The sequence below is a fragment of the Harmonia axyridis genome, chromosome 2 (assembly GCF_914767665.1).
Source record: "Harmonia axyridis chromosome 2, icHarAxyr1.1, whole genome shotgun sequence".
Lineage (NCBI taxonomy): Eukaryota > Metazoa > Arthropoda > Insecta > Coleoptera > Coccinellidae > Harmonia > Harmonia axyridis.
Genome location: NC_059502.1, coordinates 8100365 through 8115434, shown reverse-complemented (window position 1 = coordinate 8115434; position 15070 = coordinate 8100365). Strand labels below are relative to the sequence as shown.

Here is a 15070-nt window from a genome sequence, read left to right as displayed (position 1 = left end):
AATCAAGCTCGTGAAAAATCACATGCTTGACTTGACTTGATTTTAGATATTTATTGCTTGACTTGATATCGAGCTACTTGATAATACTTGAGCTTGATATGCACGCGTAGCACGGCATATACCTATTTCTGCGCGCTTAGACTAAATAAGGAGATTCTTCGAACGCCGAGAGACTAAAGCATTCGCCAGTGTGACTTTATTAGTAGTTTTCTCACATTTCTATGAAATCTATTGATAGATTTCGGTAGTTTCAGAAATATTTTTCCAAACTTGGCCAAAATAGCCAGCACCTTCAGCTCCTGTTGAAAGACAATTTTCCTGAGCTGCTCGTAAGAGCAGCTCTGAGATCAAGTCAAGCTCAAGACAAGTAGCTTGAAAATCAAGCCAAGCCGTGAATCCCCGATCATTGCCTTGAACCTTAACGTTTGTTACCATTTCCGGCTCAACAAATCGCCACAGATTTCAAAACTAAATCACTTTTGGGTCGTCATGAAGCACCTTCTATACTACAGCATATTTTGGTTCATTTCAAGATGAGATAATTGCTGAATATCGAAGATGCATTAAATATCAGCAGATAATATGAAGCAAACAATTCTAAAGAAGCAGAAAGAAGGCTTGATTCTTTTAACATTGAAGTAAGGAGTCCAAGGAAATAATGTCCGGAAACTTTTTCAGTTGTGAACAAAATTCTGTTAAATTAGTGAATAAATTAGGAAGTGTGATGAACGCCAACCTAAAATAATTGTTACTGTTATATCAGTTAACTTTTCTTTTTGAATTTCCGTTACGTTACTTTTTGTCCGACAGTGAGCGTACAAATAAAACGAAATATAGATTTTTTATCGAAATTTACAACCATTTTGGATCAAGAAGATAGCACTTTCTTTTCTTCATAAGCAATCAAAAACATTTTAATTATACCCCAAAAACCACACACAACATTAAATCAAAATTACTACGTAAGATCGTACTCTTGATTACCCACTACACATGTAGGTACCATCCTCCTTCGAACGCACAAATTATCTCCGCAACCATCGGAACCTGCCCACCCTGTATAAATAAAACTTAAGGCACCTCTTCCACGTATCAACGAAAATTATTCAATCTGCCGGTCAACGCACCCGCAGTGTGTATCGGAGAACAATAAAAAAATGAAATTAAAAAACCATTCGGATCGTCCTTTAAGTACGTGGTCGTAATGCCGAGCTTGAAACTTGAAGTGGCTGGGACATCCCCGCGCGACATTTGAATATTCGAATATCGTAATTCTTATGGAGCCATAAAGAAACGACAATAAAAATCAACGTGGCGGCGACTTGGGCATTAGAGGCATTGTTCTCTCACAATAGACAATGCCTGAAATAATCCTGAGCACACATCCGATAAAGCCGACCGTGAGGCATCCTGATTCTTGGTACGCCCAGCGCTAATTGCCCCCTTTTTAGTCTTTGTGGAACCCCTCAATTAGGGTGGGATGCACTGCACTGGACACATGGCAATTAACGAGACCTTGAAAGTTACCAAGAGTCCGTTGATAGGGTCCAATGATTTTTTTGTCACAAGTGTGCATTTTCGATGAAAATAAATATAATATTGTATATAAAAATAAATATACAAGGAGTCCCAAAGAAAGTTTATATTTTGTTAGCTTACTGCGTGAACACCACTATTCGAAGCGTCGCTTATATAGCGTTTCTCGGCGCTCAAGGTTATTGAGAATAGAAGAGATCGTGAAACGGAATGATATTTCTGTTCGTGATGATCCCAACCTCTTCATTCCGAAGCAAGCAAGTGCTTTGAATATGCATGGATCATAGTTAGACCGCATTTCACACAAATATCTAAAGATGTACCTCTATAAAATTCAATTGGTGCAAGAATTCATGAGTTTATGAATTTTTCCAGTCAAATTAATTTTTTTCAAGAGAGATTTGGCGCCATAATTTTCAAGAAATCAGTTCCAAAATATTGCATTTTCACAATTTATAAACTTTTTTCGACAAACGGCTTCTCTTTTGATTGTTTCTTTTATATATAAACTTTCTTTCAAGACACCTTGTATTTCAGAATGATCGAAAGACTAATATATTACTGTTAAACCGAAATTCTCCTCAGGTGAAGAAACTGAAACACCTTAACCGAATTCTTTCAATCACCTCTCTGAGAAAATCCATTCACAACGATACGTGTGAAACCAGTTGGCCACTTATCTCGATAAAAATTACAGATAATTTGCTCCCATTCATAACCGACGTTCCAGGTGTTCCAAACGTTGTCAGACCACGATTTTTTTGGATCAATTTTCTAACAGGATTCGACACGCCGCATATAAAGTAATGCCGATGTATTCCAAGAAGCCTAGCCTAGAATAAGGCTGTATATTTGTAAATTTGTTGTTGTCATAGCATATTAAAAAGGAAGAATAGTAGGCACATCAAATGCAACCGATTGAAGATAATTTTGTCGACTCCAAATATTGTCTAAGGTCGGTAATTCTTAGCGTTCGTGATGCTTATAGCTCTCTTTCCTAGATCACATTATTTAAGCCTTTAAATAAATTAATTTGCACTTTATTACTGAAATGTGGAAGTTTCGTTTATATACAAGCAGTATTTCCGCCCTGTATCTCAAAAACGAAGCCACTCCGGACATATGTTCATGGAAACTTTTTTTAAATGACCTCATGAGGTACTTGGTAATCACCCAGTACCGATATCATCAACGTCCAGGGAAGAACAGCTTTTGCAATGCTGAACAATATATTATGAGACAAAAACATCACTATCGATAACAAGAAGAGAATTTACAACGCTATTGTTAAGAGCATAATATCATAGGGTTCAGAAGTTTGACCCCTGAAAAAAAAACACAAAGAACACTTAGAACCACGGAGTTGGACTTCTGGAAAAGAGCAACAAGAAAATCCAGAAGAGGTGGGAGACCTAATAAAATCATAAAGCAAAGAATGTAGAAACAGCAGGATATTGTAGATCACATGACAACCCAGCAGCTAATTTGGTATGGACACGTCCAGAATATGCCACAGCACAGAATTCAACCATCTCAAATAAAGGAAAAGGGAAAAATATAAATTAGTTCCCTTCATATTTTTAACATTGTAGGTTAGAAAAACATAAATTGTGCTAGTCGGGACTCTAGCCATACAACTGTGACGAAATAATAGAACCATTTTAACAAGCGACAAAGCGTGTCAAAATACACTGTCATTACCCTCACCCAGTGCAGTAGGCACAAAGTACCAACATTCAAGAACTCTCTCTATCTCGGATTATCCGAACATGGTCCTCTCAGACGACCTTCGATGCAGATACCCCGGAGCAGGTACCCATTACGCGTAGGGTCGGGGCATTACCATGGTGCGTCCTCTCCACGTCGTAGTCTCAGCGTTCAGGTTGATCCTAGCGGCGCGGTCTCATCTTTATGCAAATGGAGGCTTTGTGTTCGGGGCCTTAATATAAACGTACGCGAGGCGCGTTGTTTCAAGGAAACAATGAACTTTTAGCGTTCAATGGCGGCGTCGAGCCGGATTGTGACGCTTAGGGGACGTTTAAACGCGTCCACCTGAAATTAGCGGTCTAGGCAGGCAAGGATAAAGAGCTCCAAATCTCCTGACTTCACGTCAGTTGCAAGTTTTGAAACTTTCAAGATTCTAGGTCCTTTCTTTCGAAAGTTATCGTGTATACGGCCGGACGGACAGAATCGAATTTGAGGACGGATTCATTATCAGTGAGTCGACCCTAAGAACTCTATAAATACAGAAATTGTGATGAAACACTTCGAAGAACGGGTGAAAACATTTATGTCACATTAGCTACAAAAAAAAATTCATCTACTTTCTTGACAGAATATTGTTTTTTATCTGAGTATTTTTTCTATATTCTACACTGGAATCCCCAAAGCGTGGAGGTATTTCAGACAAAAACAAGCCGATAACTAGAATAGATTGAAATCATCGTTTCGTCGAAAGTCTCGAATGTCAAAAGTTCTAAAAATTTTCATTGCCTCCTTTTTGAATCCTTTCCAATTCCGACTAATAACGAGCGTCGAAACCTTCCTTCACATGAAACCCCAGCCCGAAATATAATACACAAGCGCATAATAAAGGTTTAACGATATCGAATGGCGTCCGCTAACTAGCATTCAACTGCAATTAGGAACTTCTCTGTGCCTATTAACAACCGTAACGCTCGGAAACCCCACCAACGCTTTGAAACCCCTCAGTACGCCACTGCCTCCGTACCTCCAATAATGGATTCGGAGGTTGGATCGAAACCTGGCCCCGTATGATATAATTTCGAATTTAAATTCGATTATGAACGCTGAATAGACGTGTAGCACATAGCGTATTCCACAATTCTGAAATGGTTATTGTTAGGTTGGATTCGCGGTGTATCTGCTCTATTCTCCCGTTGTAATTCAACCTTTTCCATGCCTGCTATACGAATTCGGTAGACAAAGAAAAGGATAATGTGGTTTTGTTGAGGATTCGGGGAATGAGAATTCATGATGTGCGATTTATCGTACCGAGAAACAGTGTACTAGGAATTGAGTATGAATTACTTCGAAGAAAATTATAAGGAAAAGGAGTGGCGAGAATACTAGAAGTTGAACACAAATCAACGGTTAGAAAGAACTGGAAGAGGCATATTTCAGTTGATTTGTTATCCAGCAAAAAAAAAAAACTTAACCACCCTGAAACGTTTGGGCATTAGAATCCCCTCAGAGCAATAAACATAGATAAAGGGAGCATTTGTCATTTTCAGTAAGCAAATTTTGTCCCCATTATGAACTATCAAATTTGACATGAAGCGCGCGGAAATGAAAACATATCAGTGATACGATATTTCACTCAACTCGCGAGTTTCTCCACAAAGAACGCTCTTCTTATGTCCCATAGTGAATCAATGTTTCATATTAACTCGAAATATATTGAAATAAATACCTAAATATATCAGAAATTCAGAAAACAAACTTCAAGCGCGCCAAACGACGTGAAACAATCGATGACACTAGGAGAGCAAAAGTTGCCAAACCTTGGAATTCAGCAAGTTGATAAGTTGAAAATAATAAATATTCTGCTTATTATAAATTCGACAAATAGGAAAAATATCGGATTCCAAATATTCAAATTTGCATATTTAATCGGGAATCACTCAAATAAATATATTTCATTCAATATAATATACATTCATAACGATTTAGTGAAATTGTGGATTTAAAATATATCACAATCCGACAAAGTAATCTAACCATGTTGGGGACATGTAAAAATTGCGTATAATCCTTCTATCTATGTTTATTACACTATAAGAATCCCTCAAACGCTTTGTTTTCAAGATACAGGCTGTTAAAGTTTTATTTTTTTTCTCATAGGATCTGCATAAAATATTCAACTGAAATTTGGCATACTCGTAGATATTGCAATTCATAGTTCTCTGGTCTCAGTAGTTCAAATAGGTCGATTCTGTTATGTGAGGTACCTCACATTTGATTTATACGGGGCTTGATCCGAAATGTCTAAGTACTCTAGATGTCACGATCTTTATCGACCATCGAAAGAAACATTTCTCTTAGTTAACACCTCCATCATAAGCCAAGCTACCAGCCACGGTAGCCGCTGAACCTTTCACGTTCGGCAACAAAGATGCTCTCATTTCATAATGATCGAGCCAACCGATAACAGAACCGTGAGTCACACCATGATCTGCTTGAGTAATATCTCAGGTATAACTGCTTTTCTTGGGGATAAATCATCGATAGGACATACAATGATGTAATCGTTAAGATAGCGCTGCTATTTATCACAAGAGGAAAATATTCGTGTACACAGTTTATCGACATTTTTATTGACGTATTGTATGTCACTTGGGGTTTTATATGTTCAAGAGAAGACGAAGGGGTTTCCATAGGAACGATGTCTGAATGTAAATAGAAAGAATTGTGTGCTAGATACCTATTCGACTATTCTTTATTGGAGGGAATATTTTATGACATTTACTACGGAATATAAAGAAGCATATAAAGATATATATCCGCCACGGATCTGCTTGTTGAATGTATTCGGGGGTTCAATTTACGATATTGCTGTATATGTTGACTTTGGGATCATCCATAATAGGCGTTATATTCGTGAAGAGTTTGTTTCAAAATTGAGCTGTGTGATACTACTGGAATTAAATGATTTGAGTGTCCATATAATCAGTTTGAGCCCAGGAAAATCCTTGAACAAAGATTGATGACCTCTTATTCTACAGGGTGTTTCATCATAAACTGGACAAACATATATATTCGTGTAGAGGACATCGGGAGAATCATTTTTGCCTTATACAATATATCCCGTTTTCGACGCATAAGCGAGATACAGGGTGTTAAACGTCAATTTTGAGCAAGATTCTTATGGGTGTGGACAGTTTTGTATAACACTTAAAGAAACGGTTTTTGGTCAAATCTCAGTATTTTTGGGTCCTCTATTCAGAAAAGTTGATGAAATCCGAAAAAAGAATTACAAAATGGCGGAAAACCTCCAACGTTCCTAATTTTTTTTTCTGGTGGTCAAATTGAATTTTAGTTTCTGAATGAACACAATTTTCTAAGAATTTCTGTGCAAAAATTTTTTCAAAAATCGAACACAATTTTTTTTTTACATGTCTACAGCGGTAAAAAAATTTCACCCGAAATGGATGAAATTTTGTACAATTGTACTCCTTCAATTATCAATCACGAATATGAAAACAGAATTGTAAAATATCAAACGGTTTCGTTACTAGAGCCATTCAATTGTTTCGTTCGAACCTCCAAAAAAAAATTAGAATGGCTTCTTAGAGTCGAAATTATTAAATTATTGCTATTTCCAAAAATTGCGGATGCTAAAATGTATTTTTACAAAAAAAATTCGGTGAAACTTAGTTGGGAGTCGAACCCTCGGTTCCAACGTAAGTATTAATGAAGAAATCAAGACAGTTCTAAGGATATTAATATTCGTTGCTAAGCAACGGAAGTTCGTAGCTCATAGAATTCTACTGGTTATTTGAATTTCACTGGATATAATTTCGCAAGTATCGTGACACGAATTTGTTTGGAAACGAAAATGAAATATTCTCTTTTGGAAAAAATGTCATGGTTCATGCTTATTATTAAACGAATTATTCATTGAATAAACCTGAATTTTTTACTAATAATTCTACATTTTATAAACACAAAAAAAACAGATTAGTGGAAAAATCAATTTATAAATCGTTTTCGAAGATGTTTCCATTTTTAAGAATACACATTCTTGCCCTTTTCGCAACACTATCGACCGCTAAACGTATCATTTCGGGGTTTTGCCGGATTTCCTCGGCAGCTGATTCAATTCGTTGAATAAGTTCTTCCTTTGAGTTTACTGGAGCTCTCTTATCATAAACAAGACTTTTGAGATGTACCCAGAAATAGAAATCAGGTGGTGTGAGATCCGGAGAACGAGGAGGCCATGCGATAGGTCCTAATCGGCCAATCTATCTGCATGGGTATTCTTCATCTAGATACCCTCTTACATCACGAGTTGTGTGAGCAGGGCAACCATCATGCTGGTACCAAATGCCCTGAATCTGACTCAGCGGAATATCTTCAAGAAGATCTGGCAGAATCTCCGTCAGGAAGTGATAATAGCCGTTTCCAGTCAATGTTTGAGGAAGAATGTATGGTTCGATAATGAATTTATCTTTTATTCCCGCCCAAACATTAACTGAAAACCTCTTCTGGCTATTTTTTGATACCGTGGCATGCGGATTTTCTCTATGCCATAAAATATTATTTTTTCTGTTGAAGAAACCATCCCTATGAAAAGTAGCTTCATCCTTAAATAAAATTTGATGGAGAAAATCCCTATTTACACGTACTCTTCTCAAAATAAACTGACAGAATTCTTTTCTTCTATGAAAATCACCGTCTTCTGAAGTTTGGCAAAGTTGGAAATGGAACGGATGCAAGCTGTTCCTTTTGAGTACTCTCTAAACAGTAGTTTTACTTTTATTCACTGAAGGGTGGTTCGAAAGAGTTCTTGTTGAAATCATTGGGTTATCTCCTACTAAATTAAGGATGCGATCATCGTTTGTTCTTATTGTTTCCTTCCTTTTCCGGTGCAAACTTCCTTCTTCACGTAATTTGCGTACTGTTTCATAAAAAGTTTTGAAGCTTGGCAAATTTCTGCTTGGAAATCTGCGGGAGTAAATTTCCCTTGCTTTTCTGTCTGAGCAATTCGCTTCATAATAAGCCTGCACAATATCATTTTTTTCCAAAAGAGAATATTTCATTTTCGTTTCCAAACAAATTCGTGTCACGATACTTGCGAAATTATATCCAGTGAAATTCAAATAACCAGTAGAATTCAATGAGCTACGAACTTCCGTTGCTTAGCAACGAATATTAATGTCCTTAGAACTGTCTTAATTTCTTCATTAATACTTACGTTGGAACCGAGGGTTCGACTCCCAACTAAGTTTCACCGAATTTTTTTTGTAAAAATACATTTTAGCATCTGGAATTTTTGGAAATAGCAATAATTTAATAATTTCGACTCTAAGAAGCCATTCTAATTTTTTTTTGGAGGTTTGAACGAAACATTTGAATGGCTCTAGTAACGAAACCGTTCGATATTTTACAATTCTGTTTTCATATTCGTGATTGATAATTGAAGGAGTACAATTGTACAAAATTTCATCCATTTCGGGTGAAATTTTTTTACCGCTGTAGACATGTAAAAAAAAAATTGTGTTCGATTTTTGAAAAAATTTTTGCACAGAAATTCTTAGAAAATTGTGTTCATTCTGAAACTAAAATTCAATTTGACCACCAGAAAAAAAAATTAGGAACGTTGCAGGTTTTCCGCCATTTTGTAATTCTTTTTTCGGATTTCATCAACTTTTCTGAATAGAGGACCCAAAAATACTGAGATTTGACCAAAAACCGTTTCTTTAAGTGTTATACAAAACTGTCCACACCCATAAGAATCTTGCTCAAAATTGACGTTTAACACCCTGTATCTCGCTTATGCGTCGAAAACGGGATATATTGTATAAGGCAAAAATGATTCTCCCGATGTCCTCTACACGAATATATATGTTTGTCCAGTTTATGATGAAACACCCTGTATATTTGCTATACAATGAAAACATTCGACATAGCTTGAAAAATAGCAGTTATTGTTCATTTATGTAGCGATAAATAATAAATAAAAAAATAACAAATAACAAGTAACGAATAGCCGAAATGTTACAATTTGGTCTGCATAACAAATAGTAAATAGCTGTGAAGCATATTGTGCATAGGTCAATTTGATGCCATTCAAATATATATTTCAAAATGATAATAAGAAAACAAAAAACTTCAAAATGAAAATGCACTGTTTTGAATATTTAGATAAGATTTTGACAATGGTTTGGTTACATTTCGTCACATAGAGAAGATATTGTTGAAGTTAATAGTTGAACAGCTATTTTTTATTTGTTCAAAACGGTCGTAATTTGCTATTTGTTACTGCATAATGCATACTCATATCCAAATAAGTTTCGGTTATTCTCATAGAAAAATCGCGTCATTCAATAACGATATAACGTTTTGTAGCAACTTCATCGTTATTGCTGAATTAAGCAGTACGCCCCCCATCAACCATTCGTCTCTGGCTTCTCTTCTTCTTCCAAAGCGCGACCGCGTCGAAAATCCATCCTTCGGCGCTATAACTCGAGAGATGACTCAATAAAAACCAGTTCAACGTTCACAATTCCAGGAAATATGGCCTATATTCGAATTTTATTGCGAGACCATAAAGATTTATCTCCGAAGAACAAAAGTTATCGTTCGTGAAGTTGTACAAAATTCGACTACGTCGTTACGTAGCTCTGCGACAGATTTTCTCGTTTTTCTACGTGCCCGCGGAAGGCAATAAAGATCGACTATGCCGATGGGGAGATTGAGAGTTGTTGGAATGACGGAATCTGGCGGATGGATCTTTCGTTCCAGCTTCAAAACATTTTGATCGATGAATCAGTGATGGGATCATCGACGTGAATCAAATGTTGAAGATTAGTAGCTTGGGTTTCTGATGAAAACGTGCTCGATGTTTCGATTAATTGGATGGATTCGTCGAACGAATGAAACATGATTAAAAAGAACAATAACGGATTTAAGACGTGCGCTTTGAACTCCAGCTTTTATTCAATTGATTTGCAGTAACATCGAACCGAGCTTCGAGCCTTTGTGTATATTCAGTTCATCGATAATATATGATTTATCCCAAAATTCAGCTATTCCTCTTGTAAAGTGTGTTTTTTTAGAGCTATAGAACTTTAAATTGCTATAAAACAACGATGGATTATCCGATTGACATGAATTTTATTTTTCCGCAAGATAATCTTGTGGCATTACATTTTAAATATGATTTCTGGCATATGACCGCCACGGCTGGCTCGGATGTAGTCCAATCTGGACGTCTAATTTTCGACGACTTTTTCCAACATTTGTGGCCGTATATCGGCAATAACACGGCGAATGTTGTCTTCCAAATGGTCAAGGGTTTTTGGCTTATCCGCATAGACCAATCACTTTACATAGCCCCACAGAAAGTTGTCTAGCGGTGTTAAATCACAAGATTTTGGAGGCCAATTCACAGGTCCAAAACGTGAAATTAGGCGGTCACCAAACGTGTCTTTCAATAAATCGATTGTGGCACGAGCTGTGTGACATGTTGCGCCGTCTTGTTGGAACCACAGCTACTGGACATCATGGTGGTTCAATTCAGGAATGAAAAAGTTAGTAATCATGGCTCTATACCGATCACCATTGACTGTAACGTTCTGGCCATCATTGTTTTTGAAGAAGTACGGACCAATGATTCCACCAGCCCATAAAGCGCACCGAACAGTCAGTTTTTCTGAATGTTACGGTGTTTCGACATACACTTGAGGATTAGCTTCACTCCAAATGCGGCAGTTTTGTTTGTTGACGTAGCCATTCAACCAGAAGTGCGGTTCATCGCTAAACAAAATAAAATGGACGTAGTGCGCCATACGTATTCCGCACAAAACCATTATTTTCGAAATAAAATTGCACTATTTGCAAGCGTTGTTCAGGCTCGAGTCTATTCGTGATGAATTGCCAAACCAAACTGAGAATAAATCACTTGACAGCTGTTAAATCGGTCGCCATCTTGAACAGTCATGCCAACTTAAAGTTATATACTTCGAAAAAAACACCTTTTTCAATCTACAACCATATGTTTCAAAAAATCAAATGTGAGCTTATGGAAAGTTCACTGTTATTTTTGTTTGACTAGAAAATAACTAGTTATAAAATAATAGTTATCTAGTAAAATAACAATTTCGAGTTGAATGGCCTTTCAATTTTTCTGAAAAACACTTTTACTGCTCCATGACAAAGTATAACAACAAAATTGAAGCCGAGGAGGCAAAACATTATTAACTCGATAAGATCAATCCCCCCGAGAGCAAAGGAGAAGAGTTACGACAGAAAAAAGCTAGTGCTCGCACATTCTATTAGAGATTGAACCAACTAATGTCGTCATAAAGCAGTCCAATATAAATCGATTCCAGTATTAGATGACAAAAATAAAGTGACGGTTAAGCTTCGAAAATGAGCAAAGTAATGGTGTCTCCGCTATAAATCTAACCCGTAACTAGCTTTGAAAGACTTTTCCAAGCTATAAATAACATCGCACGTTCGTGTTTACAAAATAACATGGGGATACAATAACAGAGTTCCTATAAAGAAGATAGAAATCTCCGGAACCCGGGGTCTAGGTTTTGGGATGAGAAAGTTCGACACAGGTGAATTTTATGTGCGGTTTATCTCAAATTTTTAATACCCTGTAACGTTGTGGGTGGAACACTTCAAATTAGGTGTTCACGGATTTCATTTTTCATTGTTGTTTAAGTTTTTAATTTTATCACTACTATTATAAGTATTTTCTCGGTAATAATGCTGTATACTGTTTATTTTTTCTGACAACATAATCTTATTCTTTGGTTTATGCTCATTCGATTTTTGTTTCGTATTGTGTATTCTTATCAATTTCAAAACTGTTTGATTGAGGTAAAATCTTCATTTGTTTATAGAATGACAATTTGAAGCCTCGTGCAGAATTTCATGTTGATCGCTTAACCAAAAACATTAAAAATTCAAGAAAGATATTGAAAAAATATTACCAATATTTCCGTTACCACAAAACCGAAGGGATCCAGATTTGAGGTGTTGATATAAAATACTAATTTCTAGCTCTGTGCAAAATTTCGAGCTGATTACATTATCAGAACCCGAGTCAGAACCATAGAAAATTCAAAAGAATATTGAAAAAATACTGAATATTTCCATGATTTTAGTCTCGGCAGGTTGAGATTTACGTGTATATATAGAATAATCATTTATTGATTTAAGCTTCACGCTTTGAGCTGATGACATCATCAGAACCAAAGAAAATTCAAGAAGAATATTGGAAGAAAAATACTGATGAATCAATACTATTAAAATATTCTTTCTTATTAGTTTTCAATATCCAAATTAGTTCAAACTGATACCTAGTTGGTGGGCGAATAAGATTATCTATGACAAACTATTGACTCATCGAAATTAAACAATTCTTAGAATTCTTTGTCTTCATTGAAATTTTATATATCCTGGTCTTTACGGAGCTGTTGAACCACGCGTTACATCAACCTAAGTCTTTCTCATTAAATCTATCCAAAATAATTCAAATTCTCCACTAAAAACTAGCCTCCCTACCACCAAAAAACGAAACACACAAAAAACTACAATAATTCCTTCACCATCAACCTCAAAAACCAACGATCAACAAGACGACGACCTACTCAAATAAAAAGAATGTATGGTATACCCTTCTTAGCCTTCGAGAACAATGAAACCATGTCAAAACGGCACTAGAAAGCCCGCGTAAAATCACAACCCGCAATTTCACCCCGTGTACAGTACGCGCCAAAAATCGCACTCACTTTCGTCTAACGCCTTTTCATCTAACGGCCGGTGACCGATCATATGCACACCCTGTGTGTATGTACCTGCAGTCGGACAGAGGAGCAAGCACGACCGTACGACTAGTGGTCGAACACCGAACGCTGACTGAAGTTGAATCTTGCAGTCCCGACATTGAGATACGGGCGTAGGTAACGTAACCGCATCTCGGGTTGAGGCGACCACGTTTACGCGCGAGGATCCGGCGTCCGAAGACCGGTTGGTCCTTCGAGGCGGATTCGTTTTTGGAGAAGTGATGAACGACGTTCTGCTCGAGCTGGGATTATGAGAGAAGGGTTTGTTATGGCTGGAAATGAAGAATCAGTAGAAATATTCGACATTTTTGGCTCGGATTTTCGATAAAATACAGAACTACCAATTGGCACAGAGATGGATTGATACTCTACATTCCTTGGATGGAAGTCCAATAATACTGAAACGGATTTCAAATGTTGATAGTACCATTACAGAAAATAGTTTTTAGAGATTTTCAAAATCAGACAGTCAAGAATGCCCATAAATAATAAAAATATTCCGATAGTGACTAGGGACTCATCAAGCCAAGTAGCTCAACCTTTTAACCAACAACTTGACTTGAAAATCAAGCTCGTGAAAAATTACGTACTTGAGCTTGACTTGACTTGATTTTTGATATTTATTGCTTGACTTGTATCAAGCTACTTGATATTACTAGAGCTTGAAATGCACGCGTCGCACGGCATATATTTCTACAATCTCGTGCGCGCTTAGACTAAATAAAGGGATTCCTCGAGCGTTGAGAGACTGAAGCATTTGCCAGTGTGACTTTAATAGTAGTTTTCTCACATTTCTATGAAATCTATTGGTGGATTTTGGTAGTTTCAGAAATATCTTTCCAAACTTGGTCCAAATAGCCAATGATTTTTTAACAACTCCAGAATCTTCAGGTTCTGTTGAAAGACAATTTTCCAGAGCTGCTCTTACAGTTACAAAAACCCGTAATAGGTTAGACGAAGAATCTATAAGGTGCCTCATGTGTCTTACATCCTGGATGGAAAATTATAAAATCAAAGTAGCCTGGAGGTTTCTCAATATTGATAAAATTAATTTTCTTATTATTTTTTATTTTGTTATGATTTAAATCGATTAAATTTATGTTTCTATTTCAAAAAAGTTGAAATTTTCGGTTCTTTTATGCAATAAATTTGATGAATACAAGATTTTTGCAAGGTTACTTCTAATTCCATCGTTTTTTTATTGATGTGACGAAACACAATGAAACTGCTAAAACCCAAGTAGCTTGATATGATTCAAGTAATTGATAAATAAATACTTGACTTGATTTGAGAATGAAAAACTACTACTTGACTTGAACTTGACTTGAAATCAAGTGAAGCTCAATCCAAGTAGCTTGAAAATCAAGCCAAGCCGTGAATCCCTAATAGGGAATAATGAAGGTAATTAATATTCAATGAGAACCATAACTTGCATCAAATAATGTGTTGCACCTATTTGCTAATTGGTTAGAATGAATGGCAATATTTTGGCTATTTTTTATGTATTTTTTGTTGGTGCTGAATAAAACCACTGTGATGCGAATTGAACATATGATTGCTGATGAATTCTTATAAAAAATAACTATAATAACAATAATTGCTTATTCAACTACCTCAAAAGATAGATTAAATTGATGAATCGAATTCAATTTGGCTTCAAATACAGACGAAAAGCGAATAAAAATAAAAAAAAATAAAAAAATTAGATCGATATAAAAAACCCTTTGAAGTGAGCGTAAACGATGTGAACCGCGTGGCTCCGCGGCCGCTTGGCCAAAACCTACATGTATTTGTGACCGGACAAAACCACCGAGAGAAGGAATTCGCCCACCTGTTTACTCTGCTCCGGTCTAAGCAAGATTCGTACTACCATCAGACATTAGTCTGATGAAATGGCCGATAGTGATTTATGTTACGGTCGATTTTCAATGATGTTTGGCCTATAAAAATGACGCGCTACAATGGGTTCAACGAGAATTATGGATTATACG

At 36.4% G+C, this 15070-nt stretch overlaps 1 protein-coding gene across 3 annotated transcripts in view; it reads right to left on the bottom strand.

The window, feature by feature from the left end:
* LOC123673113 (caskin-1) overlaps positions 1–15070 on the bottom strand; it is a 262265-nt gene that overhangs the window by 70645 nt on the left and 176550 nt on the right. The window contains exon 1 of one of the 3 annotated variants that reach the window (XM_045607549.1): positions 12911–13157. The exons of the other annotated variants lie outside the window; for them this stretch is intronic. Coding sequence (XP_045463505.1) covers positions 12911–12941 — 31 coding nt within the window. The 5' untranslated portion in view covers positions 12942–13157. Of the gene's footprint in view, positions 1–12910; positions 13158–15070 lie in introns of those variants that run through there. 3 annotated transcript variants of the gene reach the window in all.